The following is a 25,500-nucleotide window of genomic DNA, read 5'->3' on the forward strand; positions in this document are numbered from 1 at the left end:
TTGTGTGATTGATGTGGACCATTAGTCGTTTTCTGAAGCCCTTTTGGATACATTGGCAGTTTTTTTGCTTCTGGTATTTTTCTGCAGGTAATAGTGGAATCCCCAACAAAGCTAGCAGCTCTCACACAGACGACACTCGTCAGGAATGGCCAGGAGACAAAAGTCTTCCTCACCACCAGAGAAAGAGGAACCAATCTTATCGGTACGCACTGATGTCTTTGGAATATTTGAAGTAGAGCCCGAGCAATATGGGATATCTAGGGCCGATACTGATAAAGGAGGGGGTTTAAAAATACGGCTGAACGATTAATTGTATTTGTGATATTATGGAGATATTATAAAACAATTTTCTAATCGCAAAGGCTGTGTTTTTTTTGTTTTTTTTAAAAATTTGTTTACTTTGTCTGCACATGCTGTCAGAGGTCGTTAAGAGTTTGATTTACCGCCAAAAATCATCCAATTATTTAAAGCAAATATTAGTTCTCCTTACTTTTCCTGCACTTTAGTATGTGTGATGTTACTGACGGTATATTAGTAAGCTTTATTTTTATGTTTATATTATTTATCAATAGACTGTCCTGTTAAGTTCAGAGAGTGTTTAAGAAGTACATGTTTCATGAAACATGAAGTTAGATATGTTGAAGAGGTAAAGCCACAGATTTGTTTGCTTTATTGTTGTAATCTGTGCTTTAAAATTTATATTTTATATTTATTTAAAGTTTAAATAAATCTAAAATTGTTTATTATGAAACAGATTGATTTATTGCTTGTGTTCATTGAAAAATACATGACAAGAGTCCCTTGAAAAAATGATTGCATATTAAATCGCAATCATAGAAAAAAATCAAAATTTGATTTTTTTTTTCAAATTATTATTTAAAAAGCAGATCTCCATGTATATGCCAATAACTGATATATCAGTTGATAGCGGATATATCAGTTATATCACACAAATTCTTACAATACCCATCAGGAAGTTTAACAGCTACTAAAGACATGCAGTTTTATTTCATAGCATCAATGTGACAGCCTTGCAACCCAAAGGCTTGAACCTCTATGAATCTGGCTACATCTTGGCCCCCTCCCCCCGTCCCACATCTGCTAGGCACACCCCCCATGTGCTCTGTTGCTACTCATGCCCGGCATAACTCCCCGCTTCCTCCTTTTGGATTTTCAAAGTAATGTCACCAACTGCGCTGATAAATCGGTCGGGCTCTACTTTTAAATACCGGTAATATTGTTTCAGCACCTCCCAAAAACACTGAATCCATTTTAACATTTACTGATCTTCTCATTTCTCAAAATGCATAGATGTTTTGAATGCATTACAGTTCCTACTTGTTTGTTTTTGTGTTTTTCACCTTCCAGGGTTTAGTTAAACTTGTTGCATGTTGTTCTCCTGCAGGAACCTGTTCCTCTGCTCAAACTGAAGCCGTTTCTCAGCTGCACCCGGAGACGTCCGTTAGCTGCCATCTCAGCTTCACCAGTGACACTGTTGACTTTTCCACTAACGACGTCTTTAAAACACTTGTTAGCTTCGACTCCAGCGTCGGTAAGTCTGACCTGAATCCAGATCTAATGTGAATCCAGGCCTGATTTTTCAGATGTTTCCTTCAGATACAAAATATTTCCTTATTATTTGGCTTGTTTCTTTTTTTTTTTCCAAAATAAAGCCAGTTGGAAATGTAATCCTTCACCATGTTTTCATGTTTGCTTTGCAGAGGCGATAGGAAGGTCGTGTTTACACAAGGGCACGATCAATACCTCCTTTTGCCTGGGAAGGAATTTAGTCGAGACTATAAAAGATGATGGATTGAAGTTCCTCCCGGTTGCTTGAGAGCATAGTTTAATTGTGTTTGGGATTTGGGATTTCACCTGAGGTGTTGTGATCTACAGTGTGTGTACGCAGCTGTAACCAGAGCAAATCACAAGTGACACTGTGTGACTGTGAAATCCACCTCCAATAGAGAACTAGAAGCTAGACGTGACAGAGGCCCTACCCTTTGATGTATTTCTAATTTGACTATATATTTTTTTTCTCAAGTCAAAGTTACTTAAATTTGCAGATTTAGTTGTTTTTCAAACTCTTGAAGTTGTATTTAAGGCCAAGAATGAGTTATTACCAGAAAACATTCAGAAGCTCTTTATTGAGAGGGAAGGGGCTTACAAACTGAAAAGTAAAATTAATTTTACATCTCTGAGTGTGTGCAAAACTTTTCAAGACTTCACACTGTTTCAGTGTGTGGAATAAGATTCTCGAACAGTTGGATATTTGTATAGTCATTAATTTCCATTAGCAAACAATTTGAAATAAAATATTTTAATGTTGTTTGACAATTTTGAAAGTGTGTAATATGTTTTTTGTGTGTATTATAATCAAAATCATATAAAGATGAGACAAAATTGTATTGTATTTTTGCATTTGCACTTTGTTAAAATAAAACACTATCTATATATTTGTCTTAAAGCTGCTAGGAATTATCTTTATTGTTTATCAGATAAAGACAGTGCGGGCCTCATAGATAATAATAATATAAAAAAATCCGGGTATCCGTTGATACTGTACCTTGCTGCAACAGATACGCAGCAAAACCGGAGGCGGTGGGAATTGCTGGACTGCAGATTGCGGAGCAGTTTCAGTGCAGATACGCATCCAGTGGAAATCCAGGGTTAGAGCTTACTCCCCTGCCGCGCAGCGTGAGCGGTCACAATCAGTTCCATTTTTAGTAGCTGTTATACTGTCTCGTATCACTTTTATGGGATGATCTAACATGTTTGTGACCCAATGCGATGCAGCGGTCGGACAAAATAATGAATTATCATCTTAAATGGACCATTTCTGTGGTCAGTAGAGGTGAGGAGGAGAAGATTGATTTACTGCTGCTGTGATGAACACACATGCTGGAGCCGCTCCTGAAGCAGCGTGTGTGTTTACGCCAACTCATGAATATGCATGAAGGCCCAAAAACAGCCTGTATTTAGGAGCGCTCTGAAAGTGACTTTTTAGAGGACTAAAATTCCAGAAAACAGGCGTGTTTGGAAAAAAATACACCTCAGATACTGTGTTGTTGGGGTTCTTGAAACAAATGGAGATGGGTGAAAAACAGCATAATACTGGACCTTTAAGACACAGTTAATACTCCTCAAGAAAAGAATAAAATGAAAATAAACATTTTAAAATCACTCTTAACACTGTTTATTGACATTGTTGAAAAGTTTTTTACATTGCATAGAAGTGTTTTTTACTTGATTTGTCCTGTCCTCAGGTCTCTACACATGCCTTGTGACTTTGCTACCGTTAACGGAGCAACAGACGCGCTTGCTCAGCATGTCCATGGCCAACCTGCTGGTGACTCCAGGCCTGCAGGGCAACATCTTCTCAGGGGAGCAACTTAGTGCCAGATTGCCCATAGAGCCAGGCCTCTTCTCTGACCAGACTCAGCTGCTGCTCTCCAACCTGCATCCTTCAGCTGAACTCACAGTCTATGGGCCCCCTGAGGCCCTGTCCAACCTCAAGGTCAGTCATCACACAAGAATAACTCATTGGATTTCCCTTTGTTGGAGCTGCATGATGACTTGCTTTGGAATTTGATGCACTCGTAGGAGTTTTGCGTTGTTGTTGGAATGTTTGCCATAAATTACCAAATGATTTGCAGTAATATATTTAAAGTGAAACGCAGCTGAACTTCAATCGCCCATGATGAGTCGCTTGGACGTGTGTGTGTGTGTGTGTGTGTGTGTGTGTGTGTGTGTGTGTGTGTGTGTGTGTGTGTGTGTGTGTGTGTGTGTGTGTGTCTGTGTCTGTGTCTGTGTCTGTGTCTGTGTGTCTGTGTGTGGTAGCAGGGGAGAGAGGGGGCCGATCACTTTTTCTCCGGCGGTACGTTTATAGCACTTATCATAGACAGCGCCGCTTTTACGGCCTAAATTTTCAACTTACGGGGTTACTAAAGGATAAGTTAACCACTTTAATTTTGCCCCAGTAAATTGAGGAAGTGTACTGACAGCAGTAAATGTGACAGTTTTTAAGTTAAATACGTACAGTAGTTGTAAAGCAAAGGCAATATGGTAAAGCAAGAAACCAGTTAAAACTAATCATGTAAGCATTGTTGTTTTAATTTATTTTTAATTTTACTTAATTTTATTGTTTGAATCCAATCTCCTACTTGAAAAGGTGACTTGGAACGCCACCTGAAGTTGGAACTCTGACTCTGTAAAGTCAGGGGAAAAATCTAATATCATAGCTGTCAGTCATGTTTGAGATATTTGGATGTGCTGCCGCTAAACTTGAAAATGCTGAGTTCCGAGTTGCCTTGAACGCAGCATTACGTCTTTAGTCTGATCGCTTCTGATTGGCTACATTCCGTTAAATGTCAAGAGTCATGGGTTCATGAGTTCTGGAATGTCCTTTTGTAAAGAAAGTGTGCAATAATGAGTAATATTGTTGGGCTGTGTGTGATATTTTTCTGTAAACAGGCCGAGTCCTCGTCCCCAAACCTTGCCGTCCAGCAGACGGAAACTCATCGTGGCTTTCCCAATTTTTCCAAGTACACGATCAGCGCTTTGAATCCTCTGGCAGAAGAATCCGCTTCAGTTTCCATTAGCAGCTCTTATTCTAGTCTGACCCTCGTCATCCCCATCTCTCTGATTCACGTCACTTCTACAATGAAAAGTAGGTATACGTTTAAGAGTTATTTGACACGTTGTGCAGTGTTTTGAAATACTTGTGTTTCTGTGTTTTGGTTGATCTACGTTGGTACTTTTGTCTCATTTTTAAACTATTTCCATTGTAGGACTGGTGGCTATTGTTGAACTTTTTTCTCATTTTACTTGTCATGACCCCATTTTATATCACAAATTTTGATCATTTTTGTTAAACTGTCACAAATACAGAGTAGCCAGTATTAGTGCACACAGTGAAAAGATATGTTCGCTCAGATATTCTTTATACTGCATTTTATTTGAACTAGATTTATATTTGAGAAAGTGTAGAATACAGTTGTTTGAGACTGTGTGTGATATTATAATTTAAGAAAGACTAATAATTATTTAAGCGCTTTGAGCTTCCTGCTCTGTGTATCTATTTCTTTGCTATTATGTATTATTTTTTTAAATTGTGCAAAATGGATTATTAAATAAATGCATTAAAACATGTAATTCTAATCATCCCCAGATGACCCCACATGGGGTCACAACCCCAAGCTTGAAAAACCCTGGTCTAGACTTTATTTAGCAGCATATCGTTATTGTTGAAGCAAAATATTTTCCCACTTTTGATAAAAATGTGACTGAATGAATTCATAATAAATTAGATTAAAATAATGACTTTAGTATGATTTGTTTTTTTTAATGCCTTTAGTTTGATAATAATAGAATTCTCTCTCTAACCATGTGAACAGCAGTGAGTCGGCTGGATCGCTCACTGTACTGAACGTGGTTGTTGTGCACAGCTGATGCTAATGTTGATAATGCTAATGCTGAGTGTGAGGAGACTTTAACTGTCTGTGTGTTTGTGTCTCAGCTGCTGCTGCTCCAGTGGGTGTGGTGGAGGGAGGCCACTCCCTGCGCACCTTCATCAACTCCTACCAGTACATGTTCTTCACCTTCTTTGCTCTTCTGGGGGGCACAGCCGTCGTCGTCATCGGTAGGTCAACGTCAGCTCTGGTTGAATCGCTTCCTAAAGAAATGTAGTTTTGATAGATGGTTTAAAGAAACGTTTACTTTTATCACAGTAAAAATGATGAGTGATTTTCTGATCCGAGGGCCAATGTTGATGTTGGCATTTAGAATGTTATTGTCATTTTTGGTTTTTTTCTAATTTTTAGTGTTTTTGTCATTTTGTGTATTTTTCTCTCATTTTGTGAAGCATAGAGAAACTTTTTCTTCTGTCACAGCCGGGGCCACAAAAATGTCATTTTTTAGTGTTTTTATTGTCATTTTCTGCATTTTTCTCTCATCTTGTGTATGTTGGTTTGTTTTTTGCATCATTACCTCAGGCCAATGAGGTCATATTTTCAACAACATGTATTTATCTGTCCGTCTGTTTGAAGGATTATGTCAAAGTACCAAATGGACTTTGACAAACGTACTGTATAACAAAGACAGACCTTACATCATGGGAAATTCCATTTTCTTTTGGAGGGGATCTGGATATAATGATTCTGGATCAGTTTGAAAAATGTAATTTAAAAGAAAAACATATCTCTGTTTGTAATTGATCTATCCTCAGTTACCCCATCGAGTTTCATCCAGATCTGATCTAGATTTCACATTTCATTGCGGTTTTTCAGAAAAATGTAGGCGTCCATACTTTTGGACCTACTGTATGGTTATTAATAAGGATAGAAATTTCTTCCAGGGTTTTAAAGTGTGTTTGATCATAGTGCCATGATCAGGATCACTGATCCAGATAACTACTAATATCAGGCTAAGATGATGAGATTTTTTGACGCAATGAGCTCGTATTTCTTTATTCGTTGCAGTCCTCCAATCAATGTTCTCCCCCAGAGAAGAGTCCTATCACCCAGCTTTCATCCAGAGGACACCGCCTCCTGTTTCAGGTATGATGATGTCACAGCAACTTGCATGTTGTGTCGAGATTTTAGAAATAAAGCAAACATTGTAGAGAGGTTGTGGGCTATAAAAATGAATTAGAAAAGAGCAAACAAGCATCAGGACCACATTCGGTATTACTGTATTATTATTATTTTATTTTGTTTTCTATGTATATCAGAAAAAATCTCTTACTACAGAACTTCAAAAATCTCACAAGTTAAAGGTTATTTTGTCTCAAAACTGTCATTTTTAAAATAGGGCTTCTCAACCCTGGGGTCAGGACCTCATTTTGGGTCACGAGACACTGGGAAGGCTGTCACCAGATGCCTTCAATAAACTAGGAATATTTTTTTTAACAATTTGAGCCCATTTTTGCTTATTTTTACCCTTTTTCTGCAACGACACCAAACTTTCCATATTAACCCATTTTCATCACTTTCTTTTGCCATATTTTTGCTCCTTTTGTGCATTAAATTTCAATACAATTTCTGTAAATTTTTTCCACTTCCAAGACATTTTCATTACTTACAAACCTTTCAACCACTTTTCACCATATTTAATCCTTTTCTTTTTTCTTTTTTTTTTGCTAATTTAACCACATTCACGATGTGTCATGTCCATTATTTCAACTAATTGTTCAAATATTTAAACTTTTAACCCTTTTTACCACTTTTTTTGGCCACTCTAATTTGCAACTTTTAACCAATTTCTGTGGTTTTTAAAATCCCATTTCACTTTTAACCCATTTTATTTCTGATGAAAACAATGATTTACATTTTTAAAGATGACTATATGCTAAGGCCCAAATAATAATAAACTTCCTGGATAAAAGTGGATGTTATTCCGATGAATAAATAAATCTTTTATTTGGGGGGTCATGGGCTGAAAAGGTTATAAAGAATATATATTAACAGAAAACATTGGAAGTATTTAGACACTTTGGTGTCATCGACATAAAGAAACAGTATTTTCATTGTGCTGTTGTTAATTTTTTTGTTTTGTTTCCCAGGTTTTAACTCGGTGGACACACATTCCTTCAACCACACGGTTGCCAGGTTGGACACTAACAGCAGCCCTCGGGCGCGACTCTTTTCTCCCGACTACAAGTCCTGATAAAACCATAACTGACGTGTTCCTACTTTTCTAAATGCTTAACCAGAAGGCCATTAATTTATTTAGCGTGTGCCTTTGTTATTTGGGAGGAATGTTGTGGGTACGGACACAGGAAAAAAAAGTTTTTTTTTTTTTCAGAACAAAGTGATCACAGTGCGTGTTGTATATATCATATATAAATTATATTGAGTTTTGCTGTGAAAAATGGTTATTTTATAAAAGAGCACTCCCCTCGTTGACATTTTGTGGGAAATAATCACTTTTTTGTTTTTGCTTGAAATGACTTACTACTTCATTATAATCTGATGTGACATTTTAGTTTTTAAGGATCAACCACATTGTTGTAAGAGGGAAAAGTGCAGCTAAATTTAAGTGTTTTCAAGAGCGGGAAATGACATTTGTTGTGTTGCTACTTGTTTGAAATTCCGTCCGTCATCATTGTCCCGCTCAGTACTGATAAACCTTCTGATGTGTGTATGGAATCCTGACTGATCGCCTCTATGACTGTTCCTGTTTCTGGGCATTTTAGGAAGTGGATTTTTCTCTGTCATCATGACTGAATTTCTCCCTTGATTTAATGTGAATCGGTTACAGAATTTGAACCATCATTCAGTGAATTTACTGCGTTATGAAACCAATCCAATGTGACGTGCGCATCACTTCAGGAAAGAAGGCTGTGTACCTTTTCTTTTTTTTTTTTTGTTCTTCGAGCCCACTTTTCAAAAAAACTATTTACTGTCTTTTTGTTGAATCACTGAGAAAGCAAAGGGTGACTTTGTTTTTAATTGCATATTCTTACGCTTTTTGTCCATGGAGTTGTTTCTGTTTGCATTGAAGGTTTATACAAAATACAGCCTCAGGTTTGTTTGCTTTGTTTGAATACGTGCTTGCATTTGCAAAATAAAAGTTTTTACAATTTACGTCGCGCAGTCACTGTTTGATTCAAACGCTCACTCCCCATTATGTCAGGTTTTGTTTTGTCATGCTTTACATCAAAGGCAAGGCCAGGCAAATGTATTTGTATAGCACATTTCATACACAAGGCAACATTCAACAGCTTAAAATCAATAACGTTAAAATCGGCAGCAAAAAACATTTAAAATCCGCAGTAAAATCATTTAAAATCAACAAACACTTCACAAAAACATGATCAAAAATGTCCTTCTCAATCATACGAGAAAAAGTGGGGTTGTTTGTGTACATTTTAATGTCTTTATCCAGACAATTTCCTCCCTCTGCTTCATAAGGACAAAACAGAATGAGCTCATTTATAAATGACACACACAGAGAAGAGGGTGTGTGTGTGTGTGTTTGTCTCTCCTCCCTGAGGATATGTAAAGGTCTACAACCACTGATCAAATATCTTCCCATCTGTCTGTGACACTGCCTTGTACTAGTCCTACTGTTCTGTTGTGTTGTGTGTTCCAGTCACACAACTCATTTGTATGCCCACAGCAGCTGGCTGCATGTCAGCAGCTGAGACACCATCTCCAGTGGACGCACACACACACACAGACACACACACATTCTTGTACTTGCTGCATCGTGAGGACCGAGTGAATAGACCTACAAAGTGTTCTGTTTGACATAGGAACACAAAACTACTATTTCTGGACACAGGGTGGAGCCCTCATCCAAAACACTGCATCAGATTAATTTAAAAACCAACATTTAGATAAACGTTTTTAATCAACTGAGTGAGGACCAAGCACTGGCAGGGCTGCCAAAAAACGCCGTTGAAGAAACATGGCGACCTTATGAACTTTGACCTGGATTTTAAGGCACTTGTAGGAGGGCTACGGACACCAAATTCACTTCAGTTGTACCTAGTGAGTCAAAGTTTCAGAATATGTCGTCCGTTTGTCTCTGCGTCGTTGTTGGACCTCAGGGCCGTTCCAATAAACATTGTTACGGGCCCTGTGGGAGCCAGCTCTCCTGTCTAGTACTGTGGGTTTGCTCTCCTTGTCACTTCATCAGGAACACCTGCCCAGCAGAGACCACGTACCCCTGTTTGGAAACCATTGTGTTATACTGTATTGCAAATACACAGTAGCCATAATTAGTGACAGCTCAGATTTTTTTTTTTTTTTTTTTACTGCATTTTAAATAAAATTGGAAAAACTACATTTATATTTGACAAAATGAAAATTTAGAATACATGTTGCGTTTTGATTTGAAAACAAATACTAATTTCAAAATCACTAATATTATTAATGATTTTTTTTTTTTTTTTATTAATTACTAGAGATTTCATGCAACCTCATTTAAACTCAGGGCAACCCCACATGGGGTCCTGACCGCAAGTTTGAAAAACACTGACTTAGTGACTTTTCATTTTATAGTTTTTAATTTTTTGTATGAACTCAAAAACTGTTTTGTTTCTGAAATAGGGAAGATAAATGACCTAATATAATTTCAAAATTAGAAATTACAAAGGCTAATAATGAACACTCTTTATTTCCTCAGAGGAAACGTTAGTCAGACTCGTGGCTGGAAGCTGTTTATGAAAGATGTGGAAGAGCAACTGCTTGGTTTCAGTGAACACATCAGGGACTTTAAGGTGTTCTCTGTGAGCTTAGCTAGCCAAGAAAAATACATCAGACTTTAGCCAGATTCCGCTCGTCACACCCACCACCAGGGTTGGGGTAAATTATATTTTACAATTACATCTTCAATTATCCATGTTTAATTACAACTAAACTACGCATATGGTGACCTGCATTTTTTCCAATTACAACTAAAAATATAGCAGCAAGCGACGATAAACGGACCTCGCCTTTGCTGTGCCGCCTTCGATGCGCCGCCTCAAGTTCATACAAAGACATTTATATACTATCAATGCATTATTATTGATTTGTTTCAACAGAAATGTACTGATGAGATATAAACTTACACATATGATATGATTTATGATTTTTGTTGTTGCATCCAAGAACAATGCTGGAGTTGTGATGGGAGTCATTAAGAATAAAGCTATCAAAATCCTCCAGCTCTGGTCGTCCTGACCAATCCTAGTACCAACATCAGGAGATGGGTCCTGACACTGCCCTAGTGGCATTGAACCATGGGTCAATTGCAGAGGACCAATTTCCCTACGGGGACGATAAAGTACACTTTACACCTGCAGTGTTTCATACAAAGCCCTGAGGAAAACTCCTAGGAGTGGAAACTCGTTGGCGTAATAAAAAGGCTTAACTTTCAACCAGTGCCTCGGACCTTTTATCTCATTTCAGTTCAACCTGCCTCGTTGTCCCTTGATGCCCAAAGTGTCCTTTTGTCAAAGTGACAAAATAATTAATTTTTTTGGCAATTTCTATCTCGTAATGCATTTTTGGCATACTTGGTGCCGCTGGCGTGTTACATTTTTGCATTTTTAAAATTGGAAATAGCCAGAAATTAGAGAAACACGCAATTGAATTTTGGTTCAGTGGGTGAAAAGTAGGTGAGGTGGTTCCGACACCAGGAAAGAAAGAAAGAAAGAAAGATGTTTCCCCCTTTTGAGGACCATCAACTATACATTTTCGGAAAGTTCGGTGTTCGCATAGGCTCCGCCCCTTCCCTCCTAGTGTGGCCATCGCTAGCTCGTGGCACTCGGACCTAATTGAATTATTATTTTCCACCTGCAAGTCAATTACAATTACGTTCTCAATTACTAAAGTCCAATTACAATTAATCAGAATTACTGAGCCTGAAATAAATAACTCCATAGAACTTAACCTTCCTCTTTCTGTTAACAATTCTTATGATCACGTGATATGTCTTAAATCAGCTGTAAAATATTGTTTATTATCATCCAATTTGTTTTAATATCTTGCTTTCCTTGTTAGGCGTCTTAATCAATGAAAATGATGATGTTAATATCTTGGGTCTGAGCCTTTTTTGTAATTATACTTCTCAATTAATTTTTTCATTTTTTTTTTAAATGGTAAACAAGAGAAATGTTGATCTGAAACTACATATTCATGTAATTGTTAACTATGTACAGTACGTGTAAGCCATAGAACTGTAACATGGTTCCACTGTTTCCACATTTTGACAAATTGTACATCATTTCCATGCCAAATACAATTATGATTATGTCACAATTGTAGTTAATTATCAATTACACAATTACAATTATAATTGACCCCGACCCTGCCTGCGGAGTTAGAAATGCAGTAGCAGCGACTTCACCTGAAATAGGGTGAAAATTTGATGAGGCTGTTTATGATGTGTTGTAAGTGTGATCGTACAGGACAGTTATATCTGCTGTAATTATATTGAATTAATTTTCACATTAGGACACACAGGGTGCACCACAGTTCCAGATGGCTCACTGTGTTGGTAGTTAAAGACTCGGACTGGGACTTAATGGTGTCGTAAACCAGTTCTCACAAGAGAACATTCTGTCCAGGGGGTTAAAGTAAGGGGGATATTTTGTTGTTTTTTTTTATTGCAATGGTACGGAAGAGGATTAGGGCCATTTTTGATGGAGAAAATAATTTTGGGCAAATCAAGAATAGAGTCGAAATGTCAAGATTAAAGTTGAAATTTTGAGAATAAAGATGAAATGTGAGGTTAAAATCGACATTTTGAAAATGAACTCAAAATACCATATTGTGATAAATGTTGTCATGTGGTGAATTGGTCCTAGTCCGCTTTTGTAGATTTGACTTTAAAGGGCCCATGTTACGCTAAATCAACTTTTCTGTGCTTTAAACATCATAAAAGTGCTGTTTGGACTTCAAACACATTGATTCCCTCAATCGTTAGTTAGAGGGTGATTTGCTCCTTTCTTACTACAGGGTGAGCCCAAACACCTCACTCCAATTTGATGACGCGTTCCCACTTTGATGACGAATTTGACGCGACACTGAGCTAGAGAAGCCACGCCTCCAGGAAGCTCTCTGCCGTGATTGACATGTAAACAGCCACGCCCATGAAGGTGAGCATTTCAGCGTCGTTCGTGCAGTGCTATGTACAGTATGTATTTTCTACAGTCTTTGTATGTACCGGTGAACGCCCCGCCCCCACACTCTGTCTCGTGTTTATAAAGCAGCATGAGGTCGGCTACGTCACCGTGCGAGGAGGAGGAAGTCAGTGTCCCGTCTATAGACACGCCCACTCATGAATATGCATAAGTAGGCCACAAATCAGCCTGTTTGTGTAGAGTTACTCAGAAAGTGACTTTTCAGAGGCTAAAACTCTGGAAAACAGATGAGTTTGGGAAAATAAACCTCAAATACTATGTTTTTGGGGTTCTTAGAACAAATGGAGATGATGGTGAAAAATAGCATGACATGGGACCTTTAATAGCAAACCTTCAACTTGTTTCACAACTTTGTATATTTAGTTTATTTTTGAAATTTCAACTTTAATCTTGACATTTCGACTTAATTCTTGATTTGCCTATAATTATTTTCTCCATCAAAATTGGCCCTAATCCACTTCCAAACAATTGAAATATAAATGTTTTTTTTGTTTTTATTTTTCCTTACATGTGGCAGTGTAAACCAGTGCCTCTTTTGCTGAGGCTGTAGGTTTTACACTATTTGTATGTATGGCAGGTCCATTCGTTCATCTATTTTTTAAATCCACATATTCCTCCACTCAGGGTTGCAGGGCTTTGGTACTGGTGACTATCTTTAGCTCATATCAGGTGTGACGCACGATACAACCACACTGTTCTAGACCAACACATGATGGAACAGTATCAGTAGATTTACTTCATGTTTGCATCGTTGAAATATGTGCTTTCTGTTGTGCATGACTGTTGTTCTGTGTTTCAGTTATGAGTTCAAATCTCACTGTTGTCCTTTTTCATTCGGCTTGAAATGCAGAACCATTACTTTCCCTTTTTTCTTCAACAGTGCAAATTTCAGAAGCATAAGTCGGTTTCTTTTCTTTTCTTTTCTTTTCTTTTCTTTTTCTTTTTTAAATGACAGATTTGTGTAAACACCAATAACTCACCACAAAATAATGATTACATCACCAATAACTCAATAACTCAGTTAAATTTTGCATAATTGACAAATACCTCACACTGAAATTACTATTAATTCACCAATAACTCATTATTAACTCAGTTAAATTCCCAATAATTCACTATTAACTCACCCGTTGATCAGAATCAGAAAAAACTTTATTCATCTCCGTGGGGTAATTAGAAAAGCAAATATTACCAATAACTTACTATTTTTATGTCACCATTAACTCACCAGTAATCCACAAATAACTATTAACTAACCCTTAATTTACAAATTAAAGATCTCACCATGAGCTCACCAGTCATCATCAGTGATGTAATAGTGAGTTATTGGGGAGATACTGTATATATGGTGATTTGTTGGTGTTGTTTGTGACTTAATGATAAGTTATTTGTGAGTTAACAGTAAAATAATCATGAGAAATTGTTTGTTTGTTGTTGTTTTTTTTTTTTAAATCTGTGGCTGACAAAATGTGCCAAACAGCTCCGATTGTAGAAAACAAAGGTCTTTGAGTCAAAACAGGTTTGTTTTTAAGGATTTACTTCAACTTCTTTGTGAAAAAGAAGGGAGAATTCTCACGGTGAGTTACAGTCTGATGAAATCCTTTGGATGTGTTCACAAAACATGGATATGGAATGTAAACAGATAAACACCTCGTGTAAGACACAGGACGGTTCTAGGAAGATAGAACACATGGAAACTGAGCAATCAGAATGAGACACAGTTGGTGTCGAAGTGACCACGACGCACACAAAACCTTAGTGGATTTATGCTTAAATCCTGGTGTAACTAAATATGAATTCACAAACACTTGAATTACATCATTGTAATGTATTTAAGGTGATAGTGGGCGGAGTGTGTAATTGTGTAGTTTAGAAACCAAACTCACAACAGGAGATCTAGATCTAGTGGTTGCCAAACTGGGGTACATGTACCCCTAGGGCAGGGGTCTGCGACCATTAATCTCAAAGGAACCATTTTGTCTCATCTCACCTGGTTTAAAGTCCTCCTGGAGCTGCAGTGTATTCAATTCTATACAGTTAAAATTATATTGAATAATGGTTGGTTTGATTTATATTGATCATGTAAATGGCACCTTAAAAACAGTTTCAAATAAAATAAAATAATCAAACATCAAGAAATAACAACAAAACAGTATCTTGCATCTTCAAATTCTTACGCATCTCAGTTTACATCAACACAATATTATATAAAGAAGATTTGTTTTTTGGTTCATGTTTTTAAAGGCGAATAAATAAATCTCTCCCCCACACAATTAAAATCTCTATTTTCAATGTTTTTTTTAAAGCTTTAGGGAACCACTGTAAAAGAGTCAAAGAGCCACGTGAGGCTCCAGAGCCGCAGGTTGCAGACCCCTGTCCTAGGGGTACTTGAACACCTCTCAGGAGGTACACAGAAACATTTGTAAGTTTTTTTTTTTAACATTATAGACTTTTTTTTCTCAACCATCAATAATCATTTGTGGCACAACTCTTTAAAATACACCAAAAGGTGAAGTTTGAAAAACGGCAGAAATAAAAGCCTTAATTCAAGGTTAATGTTGGACGAGACACAGGAATGAGTTTAGACGAGCCTGCAGACACAAATAAATAATGTATGTCATAAGCTAAGGGGTACTTGGGGAAATAAGGTTTAGGAAACACTGCTCTCGGTCTATTTTCTGTGTTGGGCTGTAAAATAAAATCGAGCTCATTCCATAAATGTTTTTCCTTTGATTCACTTCTGTTGAAGATGATGATGACACTCATTCATGAACTGAATCAGACCCGTTTGTGCAAATGTTTTGCTGAAGCAGTGGATGCACATTCTGGCTTTGCACTTTGGGGGTTTTTTTTCCTTCAAAATAAAGCAGCAGGAGGTAAAGTCCAAAGTGAGATGCTGGGTCGAGTCCTACTGCCTAAGAGCTCAATGACTGGTTTCAGCTTTGTTCTTACTGGACGTATGCGAGTGCAAGGAGAAAATGAGTGACAAACTGAAATTAAAAGCTATTTTAAAAATAATAAAAGTACAAGATTATTGTTTATTATTATTATTATTGAAAAGCCAAGAAAGAAAAAATAAATAAATTTGGAAATGGTTTTAGCCAATTAATCTTACATTTCTTCCAATAACCCTCTCTATGGAGGTAGATTTGTGTCTTTATTATTCACTTAAAAAAAACAAAAACAAAAAAAAACTTTTCAAAAATTAAGTGTTCAAATGCAATTAATTGGGTCTCAATTTGTTTTGTTTTTCATTGAAACACTTTTTTTGATTGAAAGCTTTTTTTTTATTGACGTTTTTCTTTTTTTTTTGAAAAGTTGTTGTTCTTTTGTTGATTGAATAATAAAGACACAAATCTACCTCCATACCTTTCCTGTGTGCCAAAATGCACTGCAAAAAAACCCCCAAGAGGAGCTTGGTTGAGATTATAGAGCCTCCATAACATCAGTGGTGGCCACGGCTCATTAGCACATATAAACAGCAAACGTGGTTCCATCAATTTTATTTGTCTCATTTTAAATCAATCAAATTTAAAGACTTTATTTTCATGAAAGAAATGTAACATTTACACGTGAACAAACAGCGTCAGCCAGAAACCTCCAGCAGAACCAGTCGAGGGGGTGGAAACCATCTGCCCAGACTGGTTGGAAAGGAAGTAGATAACAGGACAGAATGGAGAGATAACATCAGTCAGAGAATCCTACACTGGTTGGACCATCAACCACAGGTCAGGAACCATGATGCAAAACCAGGACAACTAGAAACAAAGAGAGAGGAAAGCACAGACTGTAATAAGACATAAAGGCTACTTTCATTTCTGATGATGTCAGAATGCACATACATACAGTGGTGCAGCTGCAGAACATCAGCACATGATCAATATAATGTCCAACACAATTTCACCGGGGACTGTGAAACTGTCACATACCGTATTTTTTGGACTATAAGACGCACTTAAAATCCTTTAATTTTCTCAAAAATTGACAGTGCGCCTTATAATCAGGTGAGCCTTATGTATGAAGTTAATATGTCAGAATGTTTTAGTACAACTTTGGTAAACTATGAAGCTGCACTGCTTGATGGATTTTTGGCACTTTAGGGCTACCGTAGTCAGGCGTCTCATGGAGTGATATGCATGTGTGTGTACTGTGCTTCAACATACTGAACTGAAAAAGTCAGTGTATTGTTGTGTATTTTATGTGTTAAACCTGAACAATGTTGAGAGTTATTGTTAATGAGTTGAATAAAGTTTGACTTATCTGACTATTTTATTTCACTTAATGCATCTTAATAATAATAATAAGAAGAAGAATAACAAACCTTATAGTCCGGTGCGCCTTATGTATGAAAATAGAGCCAGTCAGACCCATTCATTGATAGTGCGCCTTATAATCCAGTGCGCTTTATAGTCCGAAAATAACTGTAAATTATGAATCTATTGTTTTGTGTTTTCCAACATGATTTCCTCTTTTTCCTCTTTATTGGTTGAGACGAATAACAACATTATTTCCTGCTTCCCATAACAAATTTCAGATTCCAGTTCAGTTTTAAGGTCTTCTCGTACAGTGATTCTCAACTGGTGGATCGGGACCCAAAAAGTGGGTCATGGACCTGTACTTGGTGGGTTGCGAACAGCTGGTCAGAAATGAATAAATACATACATACTTAATGTCTCTCATGTTGGACTTGTCTTTTATTTTGAAAGAAACTTTTCTTTTGACAGACATGCTGTGAAATGCATGTTGCACAGGAAAATATATAGATTAAAAAAAAGATTATGTATGTGTGTTTTCAACAGCTATTTGTGAGAAACTAAATTTGGTTGGTTGAATTCTAAAAAAAAAAGTGGGACCCAATGACAACATGTGGGTCCCAGGATGAGACCAGTTAAGAACCCCGGTTCTTGTATATGTTTGGTTTAGGATCTAGGTTCAGGGGTAGGGTTCAGTAGGGATGTCCCGATACAACTTTTTCACTTTCGATACCATACTGATATTGCAGCCTTGGGTATTGATTGATACCGATATCAATACCGCTACAATATCAGCACAAATCATACATACTTTTATTACTTATTTTGTAATGTGGAATATTAAAAAAGGCTTGATCAAGTGATGTTAGTCAAACAGAGAACAATAGTCAACAACTCATGTTCACTTCAGTTATTTTTTACTGTCAGTATATGGTGGGAACAACTGAGGGCGGGGACAAAAACAACAAAAACTTATCGGAGATTTTAGATGCAGTTCGATAAAATCTGATATTCGTTTTCTGGCTGATATCGGACCGATATCAGATATCAATATCGGATCGGGACAGCCCTAGGGTTGAGTGTTAGGGGTCAGGGTTGTTTGAAATCTTCTCAGCATGAAAATAACGAGGGAGTCGTGTTGGCGTGCATAAAACATTAGATTAATTTACATGTTTCCTGATCCCCAGTGAGACTGGTTTGAAATGTGTCCACAGAACAATAAAACACATTTGACATATGCACTAAATCATGTTTTTTTCCCCACATCAGGCAAATACAGTAGCTGTGTATTTACATTGTTTAAATGGAAAGATAGAAAGACTACAGGAGCAGTGGTAGATTGATGCTTTGGGTATATTGTTCTGTTAGGGATGTTAGATACCATTTCAAAAGTAGATCAGCAATTGAAAAATAAAAACAACCACTTTTGTGAAGCGTATCAACTGGTATAAAGTAGTAAAAATAAAAAAAAAAATGTACAAAGAGCAGTTGAATAAAACAACTAATCAAATCTCAATCCCTTAAAGCACTGTAGGATTGGCTAAAAGCTGGTTTAATCCACGGTGGCCCCGCCTTGGATCAGCTGCTGCTCACATCTAAGAACCGCTTACCACAGCACACCTTCAGAAGATAGAGCCATGGCTTTGATGGGTCAGGACTGGTTTGGCATCTTAACCCTACAACACTGTCACTGAATTTAGACAAATTAGAGTTTTTTTCAACTATGCCATGCGTAATAAAATGAAAAAAATGAATAAAACTACCATGGGTGGACTCTAACATATTAACCAAAATTACTGAAAAATTAGAAATGTAACAACAAAAAATCCTTAGAATTTTTTTTTTTAACTGGAAACTTTGGTTTTCCCATTTCTGGGGCATTTGGGGCTTCCCTGGTGGAGGAATAGTCACCGAGACACATGAACAGCTGCAGCAGAGTGGAACCAAAAAAATGGCATTTTTCGATTGGGAAAAATTATCAATTGACTAAAATATTTTTTATCACCATATGAATCTCCTCGGAAATCACCACTTTGTGATATTTATTTACCACTATTAGACTAAATAAAGATAGTATGGAAATTCCAGGACCACTTTTAATTACTTTATTTTGCAGACATGGAGAAGATTCGGCAGGTTATGAGTTCAATACGTCTCTTTGTGACGTGGAGGATCTTTCAGACTCTTCATCCTCCAACCGTATGGTGCAGTGAGAGACACTCACCATGTCCATAATGTGCTCCCCATTGTGTCCAATTTGCAACTACACTGCCTTTAGATTTAAAAAACATGTGGCGCTGACCATTAGATTGCATCGTAAATTAGGCACTGCATGTAGTTTATTGGACTGAACCCTCAGCCAGGTAATCTGAATTAATCTATATCAGTGGTTCTCAACCTTTTCAGTGGAAACCTTTTGGTGGAAAAGATGGTGAAATGGGGTTTTAAAAAGCACAGAAATTGGTTAAAAGTGGCAAATTAGAGTGGCCAAAAATGGACAGAAAAAGTAGTAAAGAGGGTTTGTGTCAATATTGGCTTAAAAGTTCCAGAGGAAAGGGAAGTAATGGATGTTGGGGTAACGTAATTTAAAAAGTAGGAACATTTAGTTTAAACTGCCATATAATGGGCATGACAAATTGTGAATGTGGTCAAATTGGCAAAAAATAAGTATGAAATATGGTAAAAATAGGTTAAAAGTGACAATAATGAGTCAACATATGCGACATGAGATGGAAAAATGGGTGGAAAGGGATTATAAATGTCGAAAATGTATTGAAAGTGGAAGAAATGTACAGAAAAGGCATTGAAATTTGATGGAGAAGTGGCAGAAATAAGGCCCTGCGATGGACTGACGCCCTGTCCAGGGTGAACCCCCGCCCAGCACCCAATGAGAGCCGGAGATTGGCACCGACAGACCCCCGTGACCCTGAAAAACAGGAGCAAGTGTGTCTGAAGATGGATGGATGGCAGAAATGGGTGTAATGTAGCAAAAATGCAACAACAAAAAAAACGGAGCAAATATGTGCCAAGAAAAAGCAATGAAATTAGGTTAAAATATAGCAAGTTTGGCGGTAGAGTCGCAGAAAAAGCATGAAAAAAAGCAAACATAGGCTCAAATTGTTAAAAAAATCATCTTAGTTTCTTGAAGGCATCTGGCGACCCCCTCCCAGTGTCTTACAACCCCAAATGGAGTCTCAACCCCAAGGTTGAGAACCCCTGATCTATATAATAAAAGTTTTTAGAGAGCCTATCATAGCAAACACAAAATATCACAGCCTTAAAATAATAACATATAAAAGTCTATTTCTGTAGTTGTGCTTCTATAGGTTTATAATCCCTCTGAACACCTTTTTAAATTACAAAACCATCTGTTCTCAGTCTTTATGATTAACTTCATATTAGATCTTATGATATTTCGTCCTCAAACAACCTGAGATCTGTGCATTATTTCTTCTCCACTTTTTTCATTTTTTCCCTCTTCATTCACCAACCAAGGAGCACATAAAGCTGGGTCAATAAAGCAAACCTTACCATTGGCCAGTGAGTGTCAGCCATTGATCGGCTTCGTTTTAAATGTTTGCAACCACAGCAAACACTGCAGGACATTTGAGGTGAGAGCAGCAGGGGGATGTGATTTCTCGTGCACAGGTTGTATCTTTAAATTCCTGTTCCTTCTGCAGGTGAACTGACTCCTTCAACCAGACATTCTGACACATTTATCTCACAAACACCCAGAAGAATAATGAAAACAGTTTGGTCAGTGGAGAACTGGAGAACACACAGCAGTGCTGCAGTCAGTGGTTTACACAGTGTAGAGCATCCTGCCACATACAAATGTGCTCAACACTTTGGTCATTTCTGTTTTAGAAACCAGGGCATCGATGGAGAGAAGCAGCGCTGCAGAGGAGACGCAGCCATCCTATTTAAATACAATGCTGTGCCATGTGATTTTGAACATCAGCATCATCCATCTCCTCCATGACATTTAGTGCTCGTTTGCTGCAAGACTATATTTGTACACACCTGCAAAACATCCATAATGAGACTCGAGATTAAGTCATCATTGTGTGCAAACAAAAAGGTGAAATGTGACTATAAATTAGATTTCTTCAAGAAGACTAAAACTAAAAACGATGGATGTTGGAGGGACCGTACGTAGCTCAGGTGGAGTCGTCTACTGATCGAGAGGTCATGAGTTCAATCCTATACTTCACTTTGTGTCCTTGGGCAAGACAGTGAACCATACGTTGTTCCCAACGGTTGATGAGCGCCTGGCGTGACAGCTTAGTCCTACTGGTGTGTGAATGAGCTGATATTGTAAAGTGCTTTGACTTTGGTGGTAATATTTATTTACTTTATTTATTAAGCTTTATTTAACCAGGAAAAAAATCCCATTGAGATTAAAAACCTCTTTTTCAAGGGAGTCCTGGCCAAGAGGCAACAAAATGACAACACACTGAACAGAAATACATTTACATTACATTAAAATGACAGGATAACATAAGAATAATAATAATAAATAATAAAAGCACTAAATAAATGAAGTCCATTTACAGTGTTCCGTATTTGCTTTTTGTTGGTCACACGATATACTAACTGTACAGTATATCTTCATGGAATTAACACATTACACCTACTTTTAATGTGATGCCCCACCAAAATAAGAGTACTTATTCAACTTCAATAATGGAAAAAGTCCAATTTTTGTTTTTTTACATGTTGTCTTTAACATAGGGCTGGGCAAAAAAAAAATCGATTTATCTAATTTGTAGATGAATGCTATTTTTGTTTTTCAAATTCAAGTAAAAAAAAAGGATTTGTATTTATTTTTAAATTTATTTTCCCACCAGTTTTTTCGGACTTTTTTGTGTTCCATCCTCATGGGTTACCGTAGCGCGATGTGAGCCAGCCCCCTCTTTGTTTACATGTGTTTACCCTTTGAGTAGGCTATATGTGTGCCACAGGCATGTTTATTTTTTATTCGCACTATGCTGAGATGCTAAGGGAAGAGTTTTTTTTATTTTTTTTTAATTGTAATCAGATTTGTTAAACAGAAAAAATTAAGCTACTGTGAAGTTGCTGTTGCACTTTTGCTTAAACCTGGTTAAAGCTTGAAATTGTTGAATGACAGAGCCTCATTTACTTTTTATTTTAGGATTGCTCTATGCATTTTAACTCTTGAGGACAATCACAGCAATAAAGTTGCACTTCTGACAATATATCTGATGTCTGCAGTCAATTTTAAGTGCATTGAAACATTTTTATAAAAAAATCGAATTGAAAGTCAAATTTTTCTTCAAAAATCTGAGATTTTTTTTTTTCAGGCAAAATCGTCCAGCCCTACTTTAACAACAGCACACGTTGGTTCTTCAATATCGCCAAAAAAACTGATACCGATATCATCTGATATAACAATTTATGGCAATAACATTTATCGACTGATAATAATGCCCATCTCTACTAAATATCTTTTCAATAACAAACAAGAACATGTTTATTTCTATATAACATTAGCAGAATGACACATTTGATATCAAATGACCATAATATATAATGGCTTTAAATAGAAAGAGCTAAATGTTGGTGTTTTGCTTATTTGTCGTGTTTGTCAATTTAAGTCCTCATCCAGTATGTCTCCGGTATGTTTTCTTAAATTTCTGGGGTTTAAAGCATCCCAACCTAGTGGTTTTTAACTGGTCTGGCTCTGGAACTTGAAAACATATGTACAGTTTTACTTCCTTTTCATTATGAAGCAACAAAATGCATCTTTACATCAAAAACTATTCAGCAGTTTGAAATCAATTCAACTGTTCGAACAAGAAAATGTGATTACAAAGCATACTCATGAAATGTTTTAATGCAAGCATGGGAAACTATCGGCCCGGGGGCCACGTGCGGCCCTCAGTCAAATTTTGTGAGGCCCCCCAAAAGAAAACACACAAAATGACCTAAAATAACACACAACATGACAGAAAAATACCCAATATTTACACCAAAAACTCAGAGGAAAAACTACAGAAAACATCAAAAATACACAAGAAATGACTCCGACAAAACAAATAGACTCCAATACTGGACAAAATGAGGGAAAAGCATAAAACAAAAGTACAAAGAATGACAGAAAACTTTACAAAACCACAACAAAATACATAAAATAACTCCAAAAACTCAAATGACAACCGAAATACACAAATTGACTCCCAAAACACACAACACAACAAAAACACAAAGAAATACAAAATGTCAACAAAAAAACCCCAGAAAGACTCCAAAGACACACAAGATAACAGAAATAACAGAAAAGCATAGGTAAAACAACAACAAAAATAAATAAATAAACAAAATGACTGCAAAAACGCGTAAGATGGTTACAAAAATAACAATAAAATATACAAAATGACAAGAAAAACACTTTTTTAAAAAAATTGTATTAATGTCCATTGGTCATTATTATTAACATGCTGACATGAATGTAATAAATTTGCCCTCAGTCACATTTTTGAATCATAAATACTGTTAAACACTGTGCATTGATATGATGATGCAACAAATATTGCCACCTATTGTTGGAAATGTGAATTAGATTCATCTTTTGTGCAGTAAAACGATGTGGACGCACTAAAAACGAGTCCGCGACCCAGATGTTGGGAACCCCTGCTTTGACTAATCACCGTCCACCTTGTCTCTGGAGCAGCTGCAGAGTGATTTGTGCGCGTGGTGACCTGCAGATTCATAAAACTTGAAAGCCCCGCCCACTGGGCAGCCAGCGTCTGTTTACCAAAAAGTCACGAGAGCAGCGTGGAGAGCACGAGCACAAAGTGTCACAGCCCGTGGCGACAGACAGACAGGGAGAGAGAGTCGGAGCTTTGGTTACAATGATTGATCACATATCGATGTCTGATCACGTTCCCGGCTGCACGCGCTGAGCTGAGCAGCGTCAGGATTTGGATTTAACGCGCGATTTATCCGGACACAGTGTTTCCGACTGGGAATAAATCATCATCATCTTCTTCACCGACTTCGAACCATGACGAGGCGTAAAAGATGCAACTTGGTGGATGGTTGCGTCTGATCCACCAGCCTGGACCACACAGGGGGGACCGTGTCGTCCTCCACTAGCGGTGCAAAAAGCGGGCAAAAAACCACCACAACCACTGCGCAGGGAGGCACGGAGCCCGGGGAGCGACATGGAGAGTCCGAGTCCGACCGAGAACCCGACGAGGGCTGCGGAATATCTGAAGGAGCTGAACCGGATCATAGAAACTCAGCAGGAGTTGTTGGAGAGGCAGAGAGGGAGGATAGGAGAGCTGGAGCAGCAAGTGTCCGAGCTGTGCGCGGAGAACGGTCGGTTAAAGGATCAGTACCGGAGACACCTGGAGACGTGCAGGCTGCTGCAGGGCACGGGCACGGGGAGCCTGACCAGCCTGGGAGCCATCGTCAAAGAGCACAGCAAGCAGGAAAAGTAAGAATCACCAAAAACACTGTGACACACGCACTGTGGGAAAGTTGTTACACACACACACACACACACACACACACACACACACACACACACACACACACACACACACACACACACACACACACACACACACACACACACACACAAGCCTTCATTGTGTTATAGTGCATGATGATGTGCACCTATTAAAATGTTTCAAATCTGTGTGTTTTTTAAAAAAATTTATATATTTTTTTTAATCATCATTGGGTCCAGTTGCACGTTCAGCCTCCATGCACCAGCTGTGGAATGGTTAACACTTTGTTTTTTTTGCATGTACACTAGGGGTGTACATATCTATGAGTCTGACGATTAGAGCTGGGCTATATGGACCAAAACTCATATCTCGATATATTTTTTCTCAAAATGGCGATATACAATGTAAATATTGATATTTTTTAATTCAAACTCTGAATGTCAAATGAATTTCTGTGAATGCAACCATGTCGGAAATGAACTGAATAAATAAACAAAGTCTGACCAGAAAAACATTTCTGGGATAAATTTGCTGATGTAAAATGACATACAGGCACATTTATTAACAAACAGCTGCACAATATGCGCCACTTTTGGCTTTTTTTTCCTATAAAGGACAGCATGTGTGAGTGAGTTCTGTCGTGTGGCTTGTTTAGGGGAAGGTCTGGGTTTGGACGCACTCAGAAATCCATGTGCCTCTCCTTTCCATGCTATTCTACTAGCAAAAGCAGCAACTCACAAAACAAGGAATTTAATTTAAATTAAGCTAAAGAAAATATATGTATTGATATAGGTGATATTGTAATTTTCTATATTGCCAAAATGGAAAACTCGATACATCTTGAATCTTGATATATTGCCCAGCTCTACTGACGATACGATACAATTCGATTCACGATTTGCATATCACAATACGATATATCCGAACATAATCCGATACTAAACAATACGATATACATTGCAATATATTTTGTAAAGTACAAAATGGTATGAAATACAGTTTATTTAACTTGCGAGAACAAGTAGGCTAAGTAATTCACTGTAATTCAAGTATCAACATCAAAAACAAGTGTATGTTTACCAAACTGTCTAATTCCATTTTTCAGAAAAGTTTAGCTTTTGCTTCTTCAACAGAT

General features: G+C 37.4%; 2 protein-coding genes across 7 annotated transcripts in view; both read left to right on the forward strand.

Moving 5' to 3' along the window:
- Positions 1-8,585, forward strand: part of nup210 (nucleoporin 210) — a 40,305-nt gene extending 31,720 nt beyond the window's left edge. Inside the window, exons 34-40 of one of the 2 annotated variants that reach the window (XM_028453547.1) lie at positions 88-202; positions 1,406-1,552; positions 3,267-3,517; positions 4,474-4,669; positions 5,516-5,641; positions 6,480-6,557; positions 7,562-8,585. In XM_028453547.1, the coding sequence (XP_028309348.1) occupies positions 88-202; positions 1,406-1,552; positions 3,267-3,517; positions 4,474-4,669; positions 5,516-5,641; positions 6,480-6,557; positions 7,562-7,665 (1,017 nt within the window). In that variant the 3' untranslated portion in view covers positions 7,666-8,585. The remainder of the gene's footprint in view (positions 1-87; positions 203-1,405; positions 1,553-3,266; positions 3,518-4,473; positions 4,670-5,515; positions 5,642-6,479; positions 6,558-7,561) is intronic. The other variant, XM_028453548.1, reaches the window with a different exon arrangement.
- Positions 8,586-23,673: 15,088 nt separating this feature from the next.
- LOC114466710 (IQ motif and SEC7 domain-containing protein 1-like) overlaps positions 23,674-25,500 on the forward strand; it is a 153,015-nt gene continuing 151,188 nt past the window's right edge. For 2 of the 5 annotated variants that reach the window (XM_028452364.1, XM_028452365.1), the window contains exon 1: positions 23,675-24,349. In XM_028452364.1, the coding sequence (XP_028308165.1) occupies positions 23,946-24,349 (404 nt within the window). In that variant the 5' untranslated portion in view covers positions 23,675-23,945. Of the gene's footprint in view, positions 24,350-25,500 lie in introns of all 5 variants that reach the window. The other 3 variants (XM_028452358.1, XM_028452366.1, XM_028452357.1) reach the window with 3 other exon arrangements.

Source organism: Gouania willdenowi, chromosome 7 (genome assembly GCF_900634775.1).
Source record: "Gouania willdenowi chromosome 7, fGouWil2.1, whole genome shotgun sequence".
Classification (NCBI taxonomy): domain Eukaryota; kingdom Metazoa; phylum Chordata; class Actinopteri; order Blenniiformes; family Gobiesocidae; genus Gouania; species Gouania willdenowi.